Below are 20,396 nucleotides of genomic sequence, written 5' to 3' on the forward strand. Positions count from 1 at the left end.
CCAAAGGAGTTCAAAGGGGTTGAGGCCAGGGATCTGTGTAGGCCAGTCAAGTTCTTCCACACCGATCTCGACAATACATTTCTGTATGGATCTCTCTTTGTGCATGAGGGCATTGTCATACTAAAACAGGAAAGGGCCTTCCTCAAACTGTTGCCACAAAGTTGGAAACACAGAATCATCTAGAATGTCATTGTATGCTGTCGTGTTAAGATTTCCCTTCACTGGAACTAAGGGGCCCAAACCATGAAAAACAGCCACAGACCATTATTCCTCCTCCACCAAACTTAACAGCTGGCACTATGCTTTGGGGTAGTTAGCGTTTTCCCATCATCCACCAAACCCAGATGTGTCCGTCGGACTGCCAGATGGTGAAGTGCGATTCATCACTCCAGAGAACGTGTTTCCACTGCTCCAGAGTCCAATGGCGGCGAGCTTTACACCACTCCAGCCGACGCTTGGCATTGCTCACGACGATCTTAGGCTTGTGTGCGGCTGCTCGACCATTGAAACCCATTTCATGAAGCTCCCCAACAAACTGTTCTTGTGCTGTTGCTTCCAGAGGCAGTTTGGAACTCGGTAGTGAGTGTTGCAACCGAGGACAGATTTTTATGTGCTACAGCACCCGTGCTGTGAGTTTGTGTGGCCCTTTTTACATTTACATTTAAGTCATTTAGCAGACGCTCTTATCCAGAGCGACTTTTTGCTCCTAGATGTTTCCACTTCACAATAACAGCACTTCCAGTTAACCGGTGTAGCTCTAGCAGGGCAGACATTTGACAAACTGACTTGTTGGAAAGGTGTCATCCTATGACGGTACCACGTTGAAAATCACAGAGCTCTTCGGTAAGGCTATTCTACTGCCAATGTTTGTCTATGGAGATTGCACGGCTGTGTTCTAGATCTTATACAACTGTCAGCCAAATCCACTCATTTGAAGGTGTGTCCACATACTTTTGTATATAGAGTGTAGCAGGAAAAGGGTGGACCAACTGCTTATTAATGCCCACGATTTGGGAATGACTTTTAGTCATGTAGTGCATCTAATCCAAGGGGTTTTACGCCCCCTGGCGGACAAACAAAAATACTGCATCATCATTTTGACCCCAACCCCCCCCCCAAAAAAGTATTGCTCATTTAAATACCAAAGCTGCCATTTTGTAGCCTGTGTTGAAACTAGCTCGACATGACTTTATTTGACCAATTTAGAAACTTAAATCCTTATGATGTATTCAGATGAAATCTAATTATTCTCGAAAAGCTTGGTTTCATGTAGCTAATTAAATCATATACAATTATTCTCAGTTAGGAAAAGGCTGGTTTTTACTCAAGATTATATTCACACGACACCCAAATTACACCCTACGAGCCCTGGTTAAAAGTAGCACCCTCCCGACTAGTGCAGCGGTCTAAGGCACTGCATCTCAGTGCTAGAGGTGTTACTACAGACCACGGTTCGATTCCAGGCTGTATCACAACCAGCTGTGATAGGGAGTTCCATAGGGCGGCGCAAAATCATCCCAGCGGTGTCTGGGTGTGGCCGTCATCGTAAATAATTTGTTCTTAACAGACTTGCCTAGTTAAATAAAATGTTTTAATAAACTTAAGTATAAGGAATATGGTGCGACAGACCCACCCACTGTAAGCACAGAAGAATCCTAAGGTCGATGGACGGGGAGGCACTAGACGTTCAATTATTTATTTTTCTCCACATTAAAAGGCTTTAATGTACGCAACCAATTCTTTTATGGACAGCAATTTAAACCATTTATTAATTGTCCAGATTTCAGCTCCATGATTGCTATATCAAAAGAGAAAACAAATATGATTATTTTACACGGAATTAGCCTGGTCCCAGATCTGTTTGTGCTCTTACCAAATACATTGCTCATTGTTCAGCCTAACATGATAATGACTGACCAGGGATGGCACAAACAGACTGGTACTCTGGCTAGAATTGAAAGGAAATTAAGGCTTATAAAACAGGGTAGCTAGGCGATGGCATACAACAAGGCCACAAAACAGAAAATGGTCAAAATTTTTCAAAGTAAAACAAGTCATCTAGCATTATATATTTATTTTTTTTGGGGGGGGGGGGGTTCCATCACCCCAAAAAAAAAATCCAGAAAATGGCATTGTGGAAAACATGTTTATTTGTCAACTCAAAACAACCGCTTCTGTTAGGACCATTGAGACACAATCCACTCCAACTGAAGATCAGTTTGAGAAGGTCCAAGCACAAGGTGTTTGTATGTCCTTTAGGTTAAGGTGTTGATGTATAGCGTCGGACGTATAGGGGTCATGGTGCCATCCTCCTCCACGCTGCTCACTTGAAGCACTTGCCCTGGCTAAAGGGTTTCCCCACGTGTTTGAACTCTCCCTCCCAAGCAAAGTACTCCTTGACCATGGTCTTGGTTTCGTCGCTGTCGGGGTCCAGTTTGCGCCAGGCGTACGACTCGTAATCAATCTGCCAGTCATCAGACAGCTACACAGGAGGGAGAAATGATAGGTGGTCAACTAAAAGCAAATCATTGAATTCCCAACATTGAGACAGAAGAATGAACCTGTAGGGTCAATTGTATACAGTTGTAGCACATGGTTCTCTAAGAGCACGTTTTCGATTCAGAACTACAGCGGTAATTCTCTTGACACCCTTAGGCCCAGTTCTCCAGACACAGATCAACTCCAGTCCAGGACTAAAAAGCTTGGTCAAGGGAACATTTAAAACGTTTAATCCTGGTCTACACTTAATATATATGTCTGGGAAACCAGTCCCCAGTGTATCCCCAAGTCTGTTCAGTCAACTTTATTATTCCACAGGGGGAATAATGGACAAGAATTGTCTACTGAAATGGCCTTCCACCCCAAAACAGCCCAAGGGGAAACAGAAACTCACAGTGAAAGCTAAGTCCTGTCCTCTGAAGATCCAGATTCCAGAAATGCTACTGTCGTTGTTCCCGCCGAACAGGATCACGCTGGCAAAGCCGTTCTTGCGGAGTTTGTCAAGTCGCTGGAACATTCCTGAAAGATGAAGCAGCTCTCAGTACCCCCCGGACATTCTCAGCCCCCACCCCCCCGGGACATTCTCAGGCCCCCCACCCTACCCCCAGGACATTCTCAGCCCCCCCGGTACCAAGGATCCCGAATAGAACAGACCCGTGTAAAACGAACTCGCCCATTTTTGTCTCTGATATGTCCCACATAAACTCCCATTTGCTTGTTAATTTTGGTTTTCATAAAGTCAGTTGATGTAAATTAAAAATGATTGTGGAGAGTTCGTAAACGTTGGCCAGATATGGTATGAAACAAATATAGCTATAAAATTACATATTCGACACTGACCCCCGGGACATTCTCAGCCCCCCCCCCCCCCGGACTCCAACATTCCGTTTTTGACAATGATTGCTACATGTGAAATCCTTGATGAAATACACAGCCGCAATGCGGCGTGAAGAGTGAGATTAGCATGACAGTTAAATCTTTACTATCGGGTCGTCCCTATGAACTGTTGACATAACTAATCACTTACAGTACGATGTACATGGATCACACTACTTCTGAAATGATCAGCTGGAGTCTGATACGTGTGGAGCTACGACTGTTCTACATCTCACCCATTTGCAGCTCATGAAGGTTGTGGGGCCGTGGCTAGAGAGCCTACGGACGGCCGTGGCTAGAGCGCCTACGGACGGCCGTGGCTAGAGATGGCTGTGGGTATAGAACCTACGGATGGCTGTGGCTATAGAACCTACGGATGGCTGTGGCTATAGAACCTACGGATGGCTGTGGGTATAGAACCTACAGATGGCTGTGGGTATAGAACCTACGGATGGCTGTGGGTATAGAACCTACGGATGGCTGTGGGTATATAGAGCCTACGGTTGGCTGTGGGTATATAGAGCCTACGGTTGGCTGTGGGTATATAGAGCCTACGGTTGGCTGTGGGTATATAGAGCCTACGGTTGGCTGTGGGTATATAGAGCCTACGGTTGGCTGTGGGTATATAGAGCCTACGGTTGGCTGTGGGTATATAGAGCCTACGGTTGGCTGTGGGTATATAGAGCCTACGGATGGCTGTGGGTATAGAACCTACGGATGGCTGTGGGTATAGAACCTACGGATGGCTGTGGGTATAGAACCTACGGATGGCTGTGGGTATAGAACCTACGGATGGCTGTGGGTATAGAACCTACGGATGGCTGTGGGTATAGAACCTACGGATGGCTGTGGGTATAGAACCTACGGATGGCTGTGGGTATAGAACCTACGGATGGCTGTGGGTATAGAACCTACGGATGGCTGTGGGTATAGAACCTACGGATGGCTGTGGGTATAGAACCTACGGATGGCTGTGGGTATAGAACCTACGGATGGCTGTGGGTATAGAACCTACGGATGGCTGTGGGTATAGAACCTACGGATGGCTGATGGCTGTATATAGAACCTACGGATGGCTGTGGGTATATAGATGGCTGTGGGTATAGAACCTACGGATGGCTGTGGGTATATAGAGCCTACGGATGGCTGTGGGTATATAGAGCCTACGGATGGCTGTGGGTATATAGAGCCTATGGATGGCTGTGGGTATATAGAGCCTATGGATGGCTGTGGGTATATAGAGCCTATGGATGGCTGTGGGTATATAGAGCCTATGGATGGCTGTGGGTATATAGAGCCTATGGATGGCTGTGGGTATATAGAGCCTATGGATGGCTGTGGGTATATAGAGCCTATGGATGGCTGTGGCTATAGAGCCTATGGATGGCTGTGGCTATAGAGCCTATGGATGGCTGTGGCTATAGAGCCTATGGATGGCTGTGGCTATAGAGCCTATGGATGGCTGTGGCTATAGAGCCTATGGATGGCTGTGGCTATAGAGCCTATGGATGGCTGTGGGTATATAGAGCCTATGGATGGCTGTGGGTATATAGAGCCTATGGATGGCTGTGGGTATAGAGCATATGGATGGCTGTGGGTATAGAACCTATGGATGGCTGTGGGTATAGAACCTATGGATGGCTGTGGGTATAGAACCTATGGATGGCTGTGGGTATAGAACCTATGGATGGCTGTGGGTATAGAACCTATGGATGGCTGTGGGTATAGAACCTATGGATGGCTGTGGGTATATAGAGCCTATGGATGGCTGTGGGTATATAGAGCCTATGGATGGCTGTGGGTATATAGAGCCTATGGATGGCTGTGGGTATATAGAGCCTATGGATGGCTGTGGGTATATAGAGCCTATGGATGGCTGTGGGTATATAGAGCCTATGTATGGCTGTGGGTATAGAGCCTATGGATGGCTGTGGGTATATAGAGCCTATGGATGGCTGTGATATGTATGGCTGTGGGTATAGAGCCTATGGATGGCTGTGTGGGTATAGAGCCTATGGATGGCTGTGGGTATATAGAGCCTATGTATGGCTGTGGGTATAGAGCCTATGGATGGCTGTGGTAGCTATCTCACCCATGATGAGGTTGCAGCTCATGAAGGTCATGGTAAGCTCCTCAGGGAATTTGTACTCGCCGTACCAGATGGAGTAACCCTCCTTGTCAAAGTGTTCCCAGAAGTGGGGCACGGCTACAGTCAGCGTGTCCTCGTTAGAGTACTTCCTCTTGAACTCGTCCATGACAAACGCACTGCAGGAAGAGGAGCGAGGAATCAGGAGAACAGGGGGAGAGATTGTACACTCCCTAGTCACCTAATAACTCAAGAGGTTAAAATATACACAGTGCATTCGGAAAGTATTCAGACCCCTCAACTTTCCCACATTGTTATTTTACAGCCTTATTCTAAAATGGATTAATTAAATTCATGCGTTTCCTCATCCATCTACACACACGACAAAGCGAAAACCAGTTAAAAATATTATTAGTAAATGTCCTGCAGTAATATCCCACAGGGCTAATGGCAGTAGATTTGAAGGTAAAGCTATGAGACTTTTCCAACGACTAGAGTCCCCCAGAGACTAGTGTCAGGATAGACCTCAGCACTAGAGCCCTCCAGAGACGAGTCCGTCAGAACTGACCTCAGCACTAGAGCCCCCCAGAGACGAGTCCGTCAGAACTGACCTCAGCACTAGAGCCCTCCAGAGACGAGTCCGTCAGAACTGACCTCAGCACTAGAGCCCTCCAGAGACGAGTCCGTCAGAACTGACCTCAGCACTAGAGCCCTCCAGAGACGAGTCCGTCAGAACTGACCTCAGCACTAGAGCCCTCCAGAGACCGCCAGGACAGACCTCCGTACTAGAGCCCACAGAGACCGCCAGGACAGACCTCCGTACTAGAGCCCACAGAGACCGCCAGGACAGACCTCCGTACTAGAGCCCACAGAGACCGCCAGGACAGACCTCCGTACTAGAGCCCACAGAGACCGCCAGGACAGACCTCCGTACTAGAGCCCACAGAGACCGCCAGGACAGACCTCCGTACTAGAGCCCACAGAGACCGTCAGGACAGACCTCCGTACTAGAGCCCACAGAGACCGTCAGGACAGACCTCCGTACTAGAGCCCACAGTCCGTCAGGACAGACCTCCGTACTAGAGCCCACAGTCCGTCAGGACAGACCTCCGTACTAGAGCCCACAGTCCGTCAGAACTGACCTCCGTACTAGAGCCCACAGAGACCGCCAGGACAGACCTCCGTACTAGAGCCCACAGAGACCGTCAGGTCAGACCTCCGTACTAGAGCCCCCAGAGACCGCCAGGACAGACCTCCGTACTAGAGCCCACAGAGACCGCCAGGACAGACCTCCGTACTAGAGCCCACAGAGACCGTCAGGACAGACCTCCGTACTAGAGCCCACAGGGTATTCCAGAAAGAAGGATTATTATTCAACTAACTTTTATAGACACATGTCATTTAGGATTTGTTGGTTGATTGAAGGGGATTTGGGCTGTCAAAAGTGATTTTTCTGCATTTTATATATACACAAACACTGCAGTTCAATACTGAGATTGGAATAATAGTGACATTTTGAAAATGTTAATTCCCTTTTAGTGTAGGAACTGTTATGCTTAAAATGTCAGCCTGTTCTGGTGTGATAGAGTTTTGGCCTGCCTGGTGACATCACCAAGCATTAAATTAGTTAATAGACCAATAAGAAAGAGAGCTGAAAACCTCTGCCAATAACATCTCATCTGCCACCCACTCAAAAAAGTCCTTGCTTGAGAAATTGCTCTTCGCTACGAAGCTAGTTTTGTTCATTTTTGTCCCTTTCAATTTAAAACAAAAATCACAGTAAGGTACTTAATTGTTACACAGAAATGATTTGATATCGAGATAAAAACAGAAGCATTGGTCCTTAAAAAAAAAAAAAAAAAGCTAAATTTGTAGACGATAATGACAATTTTAAGTCTATTCCTCAAAAACGATTCAGTTATTTCAAGCAACTTTGGACAGCTGGCCAACTCACTGATCCAGCCCCCGGTCCTCAAATGTGTTTGAAAGGTTAAAGTTCAGTTTTTTTATTTATTTTTTAAATGAACCAGATAATCTATAGTTATTTCTGGTTGCTAAATCAAAGTTAGCTGGTTAACTCATTGATCCAGCTTTATAATAATAATATACCCCCTTTGGGTCAATGAGTTAGCCAGCTAACTTTGATTAACAACCCAAAATAACCCTTTCTGGTTTATTAAGAAAACTAAACTTTTTTAAATATTTTTTTTTTAAGCAGGGAGTCTCCATCTATTTTATGAGGGAGCCCTGCATCCACACAATTTATAAATACAACAGAATACAAAAGATTACAAAAATACTCCAAGTGTTTTAAATTGTTGAGTCAATTACACCATGACAAGCTCATCTTTACATTAAAAAATAAATAAAAAAAAGTTTATCACAATATTTAGGCAAGTTAGCTGGCCAACTCATTAATCCAGCTTCGCAAGTATAACCCTCAGGTCTGATGTACGTGGACATATGATGTACCTCTTTGGTAGGTGAGCGAAAGGGTCCTTGGTTTTGGGTTCTGAAGCCAGAGCTGCTTCACACTCGTCCATTTCCTCCTCGGCAGGGGCAGCTTCCTTCTCTTCCTTCTTCTTCTTATCTTTCTTCTCCTGAGGTTTGCCTGCCTCCTTTCCAGCTTTCTCTTTCTTGGGAGGGGTGTCTTTCTTGGGAAGGCTGTCCTTCTTGGGCTGCATGTCAGAGAACTTCTTGGCTGGAGTATAAATACATTCAATAAAATACATTGAATAACAAATCCAGTGCTACAGCGAGTGTTTCCCCGTGTTTGAATCTTTTAACATCAAAACAAAATGTCATTACCATTTGACCACAATATTAGCATAAATCAGTACTTTAAGAGGGGGTGTACCAGCACCGCTCATAATAATATAGTAACTATTGTCCCAGGTCTTCTAGTCAGATTATTGTAGATTGGGTCTACTTTAACCTGTGCCAAAGTCCTGCGTTATTCTCCCAAGGATTAGATTTCACAACGAGGGGGATGCCTCTGTCATGATAGTACGGTCTTGGGTGGGTGACAAATTATGTCATATAACTTTTTCGATCTTACATTTACATTTAAGTCATTTAGCAGACGCTCTTATCCAGAGCGACTTACAAATCTTCTCCATGAAAACAAAACTCCCAATTAACTTCTCATTTGGGAAATCTATCAAAATATGTAAAATGAGCAAAATAATAAATATTTTTCTTTCTTTCTATGAAGCATTGTGTTGTATCATGGAACTAGAACAATATGTGGTAGAATCCTTTCTTCTACAGTTGGTCCTTACGATCAAACTGAGCCATCTTGTCGCAGAGCTTGACCTCTCCGAGCACGGTCTTGAACTGGGGCTGGTTGACGCAGGTCTGGAACCAACGGGTCACGTTGGGGAAAGGTTGGCGGAAGGAAGGCTCAAGGACCTACAGGAGGAGGAGAGGGACATTTAAAGCCACGAGGACAGCTCCACTAATCTAAACAAAAGATGCAGCATTTAGGCCAATGTCTCCCATACATTGGTCAAGTTTGTAGCTAGAGGTGATATGTGCAGTCATAGGGGTTCTGCCCCGAGGAATGACTAGAGAAATACTAACCCTAGGCTAAGTCATTAGACATCAAAGCCACATATAGGCCAGTTTCCCGGGACCCAGATTAAGTCCAGTCCTGGATTCAAAACCCCTTCCATGGTTTTTTCAATCTCCATTGACAGTGTGTTTTAGGGTTACCCTGTCTCTGGTAAAACATCCTGAATGGAACACTGTTGTAGTCCATCACCAGGGTTACCCTGTCTCTGGTAAAACATCCTGAATGGAACACTGTTGTAGTCCATCACTATGGTTACCCTGTCTCTGGTAAACCATCCTGAATGGAACACTGTGTTGTAGTCCATCACCAGGGTTACCCAGTCTCTGGTAAACCATCCTGAATGGAACACTGTGTTGTAGTCCATCACTATGGTTACCCCGTCTCTGGTAAACCCTAACGGGAACACTTCCCTATACAAGTGTACTTAATGGGGAGCCAATTTGAGACACAGCCTGTTTAACTATGAGGGGTTCCCTGATTCAACAAGCCATTGAGTAGTTAACTGAAGCAAAATGTGTGCAGTTCAAGAGGTACTTTCTTGAGTAATGGACATGGAAACACCCACCTAAGTGAAGGCAGAGGACATGAAGCCCCTAGGTATTTGTTGTCATAACAGTAAAAAAAGTTTTTAAAAAAGAGGAAAAAAAAGACTATCAAACCTGTTTAAAGAGCCAGATCATGCTACAGGCCACGCTGATATCAGCTAGGCTGACTCGCTCTCCAACCAGGAAGGTCCTGGTGTTGAGGTGATGGTTGAGGACAGACAGAACCTTCTTCACTTCCTCCTTGGCCTGCTCTGTTGCCTGGGGGGGACACACACACACACACACACAATGCATTACATTTACAATAAATACATTACATTGTGCAAGTCTAGAGGCTACAGGGTGAGAGACATTGCACAAAATTGAGCAGAGTAACCGTAAACCAGAACAGATTTGTTTGCTCCTAAGACACTTCATTTAGCATTAGACACCTAAAGACATTTCTATGTCATGTTAAACTACCAGTGTGAAGTTATGTTGTAATATTGCGTCCACCTTCTGAATGTTAAAATTGTCATGGGACACATCCCAGATGATTGCTATAGTATGTGACTTAACATTCTCTGGGTGTTGTGAGATACATTAATAACATTAATAACAGCAATACAGACTATGGGTGTGAACGTTAAAACCAAAATGCAAGATCGCAGTGAGTCATCACAAAACATGTTTTGTGTTATAACCCAAATAGACGATAGGCTATGAAGGCCTGGAGAAAGTTTACATTAAATAATTGATATGGTAATTTAAATAAAACGAGAGGGGAAGAGGTGAACTTTAAAACTACTTCGGTAAATTTGTAGATTAGTAATGTTCTGCACTAATATCCCACAGGGCTAACGGCAGTAGGTTTGAAGGTAAAGCTATGAGGCTTTTCCAACGACTAGAGCCCCCCAGAGACGAGTCTCAGGATAGACCTCAGCACTAGAGCCCCCCAGAGACGAGTCTCAGGATAGACCTCAGCACTAGAGCCCCCCAGAGACGAGTCTCAGGATAGACCTCAGCACTAGAGCCCCCCAGAGACGAGTCTCAGGATAGACCTCAGCACTAGAGCCCCCCAGAGACGAGTCTCAGGATAGACCTCAGCACTAGAGCCCCCCCAGAGACGAGGCTGTCAGGATAGACCTCAGCACTAGAGCCCCCCAGAGACGAGGCTGTCAGGATAGACCTCAGCACTAGAGCCCCCCAGAGACGAGTCTCAGGATAGACCTCAGCACTAGAGCCCCCCAGAGACGAGTCTCAGGATAGACCTCAGCACTAGAGCCCCCCAGAGACGAGTCTCAGGATAGACCTCAGCACTAGAGCCCCCCCAGAGACGAGGCTGTCAGGATAGACCTCAGCACTAGAGCCCCCCAGAGACGAGTCTCAGGATAGACCTCAGCACTAGAGCCCCCCAGAGACGAGTCTCAGGATAGACCTCAGCACTAGAGCCCCCCAGAGACGAGTCTCAGGATAGACCTCAGCACTAGAGCCCCCCAGAGACGAGTCTCAGGATAGACCTCAGCACTAGAGCCCCCCAGAGACGAGTCTCAGGATAGACCTCAGCACTAGAGCCCCCCAGAGACGAGTCTGTCAGGATAGACCTCAGCACTAGAGCCCCCAGAGGATAGACCTCAGCACTAGAGCCCCCCAGAGACGAGTCTCAGGATAGACCTCAGCACTAGAGCCCCCCAGAGACGAGTCTCAGGATAGACCTCAGCACTAGAGCCCCCCAGAGACGAGTCTCAGGATAGACCTCAGCACTAGAGCCCCCCCAGAGAAGTGTCTGTCAGGATAGACCTCAGCACTCAGATGTTACACAAAACAAATACCATTTGTACCCAGTGGAATATTCCAGAAAGCAGGATGCCTTTTCTTTTCTAGTCTGTCTTTTCTTAGCATGTTGTGGCGAAAAGAAATCCGTATTAGACTAATGCTAAATAGCTAGTTAGCTAATAAATGTACTGAGTCTGATCACACCTAGCTAGTCTATACAGCCTGATACCAGTGCTGCTGTAGGCTTATATTAGCATGTTTGTGCAACAGTATCTTCTAAATCAGGGAGAAATAGGCAAAAGCATGAATTGGTTAGCTAGAGTAAGTGGGGAAAAAAATCCAAATGATTTGCTTCATAAACAATCTGAGTGTCTGGTAGATTAAAACCATGGTTGTGATATCTGATCGTCTACAGTGTCATTTCAATAAAGAGTAGCTGGAAAGCGCGTCGGTATACAGTGACAGCAGTACATACCTGCTTGTTGAACTGCATGATTCCCAAGGTAGGGAAGACCCACGCAGAGGCTGGAGGGATGATTTCAGCATCAGCGAAGCTTACCCACTGAAGCACCTGGGACTGGGCCTGGGGACTGCTGCCACGCAGGGCCTCATTGCTCACTGGAGGAGAAGACAGTACATACGATGAGAATGTGGGCACAGATCTTAACTTCTTACGGCTGCAAGGGGGCAGTATCGAGTAGCTTGGATGAAAGGTGCCCATATCAAACGTACTGCTCCTCAGTCATAGCTGCTAATATTAGCATATTATTAGTAGTATTGGATAGAAAACACTGACGTTTCTAAAAACCGTTTGAATGATGTCTGAGTATAACATAACTCATACTGGCAGGCAAAATTCTGAGTTGAAAACAGGAAGTCAGAAATCAGAGCTTGTATGTATTCACCAGAGTCCCCAATGAAATCACCTTGAGATATGAATGATGTTGCACTGCCTAGGGGTTCCACTAGATGTCAACCATCAATAGAAATTATAATGAGGCCTCTATGTTGTTGTGGGAGTGAATGAGAACAGAATATATCAGATGTCCATCAAGCAGCCATTTTGTGATCCTTTTTCCTCATGGTTGTCACTTGCGTTCCATTGCTCACAAAGACAAGAAAGAGTACTCCGGTTGGAACTTTATTGAAGCTATATGTTAAAAACCGAATGATTGATTCTGTACTTAGTTTGAAATGTTTCTTCGACCGGTAATATCACTTTTTGTCCGATATAACGCTGACCAGAATTAGCGTTTGGATATGTATACCAAACGCACTAACAAAAGAAGGTATTTGGACATAAAAAACAGACATTTTCGAACAAAACAAACATTTATTGTGGACCTGGGACTCCTGTAGTGCTTTCTGATGTAGATCAAAGGTAAGGGAATATTTATCATGTAATTTATGGTTTATGTTGACGCCATCTTTGCGGCTGTGTTTTTACTTTTGAGCGCCGTCTCAGATTATTGCATGCATTTCTTTTTCGGTAAAGTTTTTTGAAATCTGACACAGCAGTTGCATTAAGGAGAGGTATATCTATAATTCCATGTGTATAACTATATTATCACCTACATTTATGATGAGTATTTCTGTTGAATGATGTGGCTATGCAAAATCACTTGATGTTTTTGAACTAGTGAATCTAACGCGCCAATGTAAACTCAGATTTAAAAAAATATATAAATATGAACTTTATCAAACAAAACATGCATGTATTGTGTAACATGAAGTCCTATGAGTGTCATCTGATGAAGATAATTCAAGGTTAGTGATTCATTTTCTTTATTTCAGCTTTTTGTGAATGCTTTATTTTGCTGTTCTTATTGTAGTTTGGTGGAGACCTAACAGAATCGTTTGTAGTGCTTTCGCTGAAAAGCCTATTTGAAAAATCTGACAATTTGGTGGGATTAACAACCAGAAAAGCTTTAAAATGATATAAGACACATGTATGTTTTAGAAATTGTAATTATGAGATTTCTGTTGTTTGAATTTGGCGCCATCTATTTTTACTGGTAGTTGTCATATCGATCCCGGTATCGGGATTGCAGCTATAACAGGTTAAGGAGAAGTTTATCTAAAGTTCCATGTATAACACTTGAATTTATCAACATTTATAATGAGTATTTCTGTGAATTCATGTGACTCTCTGCAATATCACTGCATGTTTTGGAACTACTGAACGTAACAGGCCAATGTATAATAAGATTTTTGGATAAAAATATGAACTTTACCGAACAAAACACATTTATTGTGTAACATGAAGTCCTATGAGTGTCATCTGATGAAGATCAAAGGTTAGTGATTCATTTTCTCTCTATTTCTGCTTTTTGTGACTCTCTTTGGCTGAAAAAAATGGCTGGGTTTTTCTGTGAGTTGGTGGTGACCTAACAATCGTTTGTGGAGCTTTCGCTGTAAAGCATTTTTGAAATCAGACACTGTGGCTGGATTAACAAGAATTGTATCTTTAAAATGGTGCCTAATACTTGCACGTTTGAGAAATTTGATTTATGAGATTTCTGTTGATTTGAATATGGCGCCCTGCAATTTCATTGGCTGTTGGCGAGGGGTTCCGCTAGCGGAGCGGGGTTCCGGCTAGTCCTAGACAGGTTAAGATGGGTAAGGGAATTGCTGTTATATGAAAATGTTCAGAGGATGTAACATCTAGCACTCTGATTCGGGTGATTCAATCCCTGATCCTATCACACGGAACCTAAACCGGCTGCTCGCGTGCGCCATCGTGCATACATTTATTTTATCCCCCCCCACACCAAACGCAATCACGACACGCAGGATAAAATATCTAAACAAACTCTGAACCAATTACATTAATTTGGGAACAGGTCAAAAAGCATTAAACATTTATGGCAATTTAGCTATTTATCTAATTTGTCCTATTTATCTAGCTTGCTGTTGCTAGCTAATTTGTCCTGGGATATAAACATTGAGTTGTTATTTTACCTGAAATGCACAAGGTCCTCTACTCTGACAATGAATCTACACATAAAACGGCCAACCGAATTGTTTCTAGTCATCTCCTCCTCCTTCCCGGCTTTTTCATCTTTGAACTTATATGGTGATTGGCATCTAAACTTTCACAGTATTACTACACCGACTGGTAACACAGTTCGTCTTTCAATCACCCACCTCTGGGTGCACATTTTGTTTTTTTGCACTAGCACTAAACAGCTGATTTAAATAATCAATACTTGATGAGTTGGTTATTTGAATCAGCTGTGTAGTGCTAGGGGAAAAAAACTAAACTTTCAAACAAGGGGAGCCGCAGGACAGAGTTTAGAAACCCTGCTTTATTAGACACTACCGGAGAGGACAGGGCCTCAAACCACCTCAGTTCTCTACTACACCACAGGCTCAGCCTCGATGACGGCCTGCATAAAAACTAGATTATATTTTTTATAAATCTCACATGGATTTTGTGTATGCATTTTTCATGATAGCAGATCTAGCTATGCATATTAGATATTGATAATGAAGCCTCTGGTTTGATACTGGCTAAACAGGCTTGGGTCGAGTCCCAATTCTCCAAACCTTGTTAAATCCATGTGAGAAAGTGTGCAAATGTACACTGGAAGAAGGATGGAGAATGGGGCTGAAGATCAAGTTTGCATCCCCAGACATACACCCAATCAGGTTTAATGATTGATAGCTGATTAGAAGCATTCAGGTGATGAACTGGGGCCGTTGGAAACCAAACCCTGCATGAGGGCAGGCTATCGAGGAGGACGAGGGTAACTGGCCACCCGTCTGCCTGGCGGCAGGTAGCCTAGTTAGAGCGTTGGGCCAGTAGCTGAAAGGTTGCTCGTTCAAATCCCCCGAGCTGACAAGGTAAAAATCTGTCGTTCTGCCCCTGAACAAGGCACTTAACCCACTGTTCCCCGGGAGGCCGTCATTGTAACTACCGTATTGGACAATGCTCCCTCTAAGATGGGCGCTCAGAAGAACTCTCTGCCCCCCCCCCCCCACCCACAGAGAAGCACGTTTCCCTTTACTGTGGGAATTGTGATCAAATCAACACAATAGTCGTCACTTTCAATCCAACATACCGAAACAAAACTGCAAGACTTCGTACGCAAAGCTTATTATGCAACAGATTTGGGTTGTAGGCATAACGAATCGGATTCTATTGAACGACTAAGCCCGTACTCTACAGACCAGTGCACCATAACCAATCAGAGCTGCAGTAGGCCTATATGCAAATAGACCATTGCCATATATGGATCGGTGTCATTTACTTAGAACTGGACTGTGTTCACAGCATGAGCAGTTGTGAGTAGATGCGCTTGTTTTGAAATCAAAGGAAGAGCTGCATGTAGCCACATGCACATTTTGTTCATATCCTTTGCTACTTTGAGTTGTTAGCCCAGTTATAGATGATTTGTAGTCAGCAATAGGGGGAGTGGTTGCATCCAGCAAGACAAAACGTGTGCATTTCTAGCCATCTTTGAAAAGCGAGTAAGGTAAAGAGCTTTTTTTTCTCTTTTGCCTCAAAGTGGAAGTGATTTATTTTGAGACAGGCTTGAATATGCCAAGTAGCCAATAGGCAGAGAGTAGCATAGATTCTGATTCTCTATAATAAATGGTATGGGAATAATGTATTTTTGTTTCTTGCATCAACCACCACACTATCTTTTAGTCACCCCCTTGTCTGAAGGATAAGTGGATAATCAGGTTAATGTCAAGCTCTGCATGTTTTTTTTTTCTCCTCAAGTCTCATGGAATGTAGGGCTACATTGAACACCACACATTGGCTGCTACTGTAGGCTGAATGATAGAACAGCTATTTCCATGTTAAAATGTTTACTCCAGATGCAGAATAAGACAGGATGTGAAAAGCAGACTTACGGTAGTGAGCAATGGCATTACTCTCGAAAAGACAGAAGCCGTCATCGCCCTGAAAAGCTGGAACCTGTTGAGGGGGGGAACAGTAAAAAAAAAAGAAAAAAAAGGAAAACAGAGTCAGTAATTTATTTGATTCGTTGAGAGTCCATTTTCAACACCTGTCCCTAGATGGGAGACACCAACCAATAGCCAATGTTTACGTCTGATGCTCAGGGTTAAAAAGCTCAATAAAACAACTTCATGATTATTTCAGGTGAAGAAATTCAAAACATCATTGCATCATACGAACTATTTTTGGGGGGAATATAGCGCTGCTAACACAGACAATACAACATCTTATCATCCAAGTTCAAGGATATGTACAAGGTAAACCATGTTAGTATCCCAAGTGGCACCCTATTCCCTATACAAGACCCTGGTCAAAAGTAGTGCACTACATAGGGAATAGGGTGCTATCTCAGATGGATCACATTACAAAATTAATACAGAAACTGACCTTGCCCAAGGGGAAGTTGTTGAGGAAGGCGGGGGTACGGTTCGTCTGCCCGAAGGTGAAGGCGGGGGCGCTGCTGGCCACCTTAAGAGAGACGAGATTTATTCATCCCAAGAAAAATTAGGCTGCGTTTACTCAGGCAGCCCAATTCTTATCTTTTGCCCAATAGAGCTGATCGGTCAAATTACAAATTGGTGGCAAATGATCAGAATTGGGCTGCTTGTGTAAACAGAGTTACATTGTCATCGTTACAGCCGTAGTAAAAACCAATATAAATACAACATTTTAAAAACAAAATCACAGGGCAATAAGAATAAATAAATATGATAAGGCAGGTTTAAACGTGTAGTACCTTGAGGCGGGCACCGCTGTACTGGGCTGCAATCTGAGCCTTGAAGGCTCTCCAGTTTTCTGGATACGTGTACAGAGTCTACGGAAGGGAGACGAGAGAATAATCACAACTATATTAAATGGAGAGGAAAACCCTGTACACAGTCGTGCTTCTATATCAAGGTGGTGGTTTAGGCAGGAACAACAAACAGAAACACCAGTAGCTACATAACTAGTTGTTTCTAACACCTTTTGACCAATGGGTCAAATTATGTTATTAATATGTTCACTTATTGGGAGTTTTTACCCTTGTAGGATGACCAAAATTAGGGTGCCTTAATCAATTGAGGCCAGAGAAAAAATTAACTGGTAAAAAAATAATCTGGAAAAAAGCATCGTGTCAGCTAGGCTGGCTGGATGCTGCGAGAAAATGAAGGCTAAATAACAGGCTCTTCCTTGAACTCATCTTCTTGAATCCGGCAGATATAAAACATAGGACAGATATCGATTTTTAGACATGACATGCATAGTTTATTTATTTGTACCTTTATTTAACTTGGCAAGTCAGTTTAGAACAAATTCTTATTTTCAATGACGGCCTAGGAACAGTGGGTTAACTGCCTGGTTCAGGGGCAGAACAAGATTTGTACCTCGTCAGCTTTGGGATTAGAATTTGCAACCTTTCGGTTACTAGTCCAACGCTCTTACCACTTGGCTACCCTGCCGCCCCAAGTTAAATAAAAGTCAAATAAAATTTAAAAAATGTAGTATTTTAATAATTTAGCATACGCCTTTCATATTAATGCCAAATTCCTGTTCTTTTTCAACGATTTTTCTCTCTGTAAAATGTCAACGGAGCATTGAGCGGTACAGCAAGCTTTTTATTTTCATAGCTTTTTACATTGAATTCAGCCCGTGTCATGTTAATTCAGTAACCTGAGGAAACAACTTTGCAGACGTTAAACACAACATGTAAAATCCTCGAGACAGTGTGAGAAAGCAACGCCACTCGGTTATTATTAACGATCGCATTAGGTTACCAAAATCTACTTTTTTTGATATAATGTTGATATGTTAAGAGAAAAATCGCACTCAAAGATTAAGAACATGAATAATTATATTTGTCTTGGTAAAACGTATTTTATAACATTAGGAAGCGAAATTTAATGAAATCTTGTTTTCAACCACTTGGGGCAGTGTGTAGACACCCTACAGTATGGGACAGTTTCCCCAGCCACAGATAAAAAGCTTGGTCCTACTTAGGGCTGTTACTGTCACCGGTCAGTCATGAGTAATGACTGCAGTCAAATACCAAATTTGGGGAAGATCATTTTCACCATAAAAAATGTATAAACAAAACTTTATAATAAAGCACTAAAAGGCATCAAATTTGCAGTGTATTTTGAGAATGGCGTACTCCAGAAAATGTATTGTATTTTGGAAAATGTGCACTTATAGCCTACTGTCCTGTGCTCATTGCTACGCTTATAATGTGACGAAATAGCCTAAATAGTTTACCAACATTTTCAGCTAATGCTACTTCCTTATGTTGTGCCCTGCGTTTAACCAGTGGTAAACAGACTGCTGCAGCCCGATTGGCTAAACGCAACATCCGAGACTTGATATTAGTCACTTTATGGATGTTTTAAGTGCTAACCACGGGGGATAGGGATGTATAGCCAGCTGTATACACTAACTTCGGACGGTAAGATGAAACGACTGAATATCGCCATCTGTCAGGCTTTGGGCTAGCCTAGAAGCTGATTGCTGGTAAAAACATTTTAACAATACATCAGAAGAATGTCAGTAAAACTGAATATCGCCATCTGTCAGGCTTTGGGCTAGCCTAGAAGCTGATTGCTGGTATAATTTTTTATTTATTTTAATAATACATCATAAGAATGTCAGTAAAACAGCTTAAAACATTTTTTTATTTTATATATCTCACAACAGCTACACAACAAGCAACTCAATTAGCCCCTTGGTGTTGGGAATGTACAGGATATGCCCATTGTTACAACCAGTGTAGGCAGAGGTTACACCCCTTTAAATCTCACTTCCTTGCATTGGCAACTGAGGTTGCTAAAGTCAAAGTTATGCCAAGTCATTAGGGCACATCACTTGCGGATCACAAAGATACTTTGGCAATCATAATTCATATCCTGTATTGGTAGTGGCCTACCCCTAAAGTTGACCACAATCCTATCCAAACAGCAAGCGAACTAGTTAGTTTGATACCTACTGTTACCTAGTACCACCTACTTTCCTAGCTATTTAGGTAAGTAGCCACAAGTATGCTCCCCAGAGACTCCGGATGGCAATGTATGGATACTTTGCAAATAAAAACTGTAAATAAGCCATGACACACAAGGTACAAAATCGACAGCAAGTAATTTCATTCATTAATCGTCACGGACTCTGAAGAACCCAACGTGGCACAAGGTACGGAAAGAGGCGTCATTTTACCATCGCAAATGCTATTATGCTGCATCGTCAATGAATACTTTATGAGGGGTTAAAAAATAAAATAAACATAGCAATGAAGTTTAAAGTGGCTAAATGTGTCAGGAATACTAAAGGTAATGGATAAGTAGACGGATGGGGGAGATTTTGTACAGATGGTTGCTGAAAAGCAAATAACAATTAAGTGACAAGGCATCTCTCCATCTTACTCACCCCTGCCGCCATCTTTAGGACGAGAGAAAGGAAGACTCAGGGCGCGCACCAGTGACGTATTTACTGCCTGTTGGGGCGCGTCGCTGAAATCAAACGTTGACTGAAAATGCTGAAAATAAATGGGCATTTCTGCCCCCCAAAAAGACAACATGAGCTGTGTTTTAATACCCATACTATTATACGATATATTTGAGTATATACTACATACTATTGGTATACTATTAGTTCATTTGAGTATACGGTAAGCGAACACCGTACCAGCGCTTCGCCTGTCTGCCGGAAGTTGACGCTGTTGCTATGCAACCACTTGCGAGTTTGTTAGCGTAAAATGCTGACCAGATCGGACACGTCGCCTGCGCGAGCGTCGTAAAATAAATTTAGAAATCCATGTTATTCAATTATTGCACCCACACTGCTCGCGCGCGCCATCCAGCGTCTGCGACGCCAAGGGCTCGATGGCGCACGCGCGCAGCCGGTTTGGGTTCCTATCCATCACAGTATAAGAACAACTGTTAACATACATCCTGTCAGTTCTCTGTTCTGCCCTGCATGGTATTACAGTGAGCCCATATATACTAAAGTTGCATTTGCCATTTATTACCTAGCTAATAAAACAAATACATAGTATACAATCGGTGACTCATTGTTATATTTATCCTGATATCAGATTCGAATTTACGCAACTCTAACAGTTGTACGTAA

The 20,396-nt window shown here is 43.4% G+C and overlaps 1 protein-coding gene and 1 non-coding gene across 2 annotated transcripts; both read right to left on the minus strand.

Moving 5' to 3' along the window:
- Window positions 1-1,682: 1,682 nt before the first annotated feature.
- Window positions 1,683-19,732, minus strand: LOC115122566 (elongation factor 1-gamma). The gene is made up of 11 exons (XM_029651776.2): window positions 19,695-19,732; window positions 17,041-17,118; window positions 16,692-16,772; window positions 16,199-16,262; window positions 11,811-11,953; window positions 9,695-9,838; window positions 8,743-8,872; window positions 7,934-8,162; window positions 5,468-5,640; window positions 2,894-3,018; window positions 1,683-2,482 (listed from the first exon to the last, which is right to left on the minus strand). The coding sequence occupies exons 1-11, from the start codon at window positions 19,704-19,706 to the stop codon at window positions 2,324-2,326; spliced, it is 1,338 nt and encodes a 445-aa protein (XP_029507636.1). The 5' UTR covers window positions 19,707-19,732; the 3' UTR covers window positions 1,683-2,323.
- On the minus strand, window positions 16,400-16,475 carry LOC115122572 (small nucleolar RNA SNORD36). The gene has a single exon (XR_003862482.1). It is a non-coding gene; the product is annotated as a small nucleolar RNA SNORD36 (small nucleolar RNA).
- Window positions 19,733-20,396: the final 664 nt, after the last annotated feature.

This window comes from Oncorhynchus nerka, linkage group LG6 (genome assembly GCF_034236695.1).
Source record: "Oncorhynchus nerka isolate Pitt River linkage group LG6, Oner_Uvic_2.0, whole genome shotgun sequence".
Classification (NCBI taxonomy): domain Eukaryota; kingdom Metazoa; phylum Chordata; class Actinopteri; order Salmoniformes; family Salmonidae; genus Oncorhynchus; species Oncorhynchus nerka.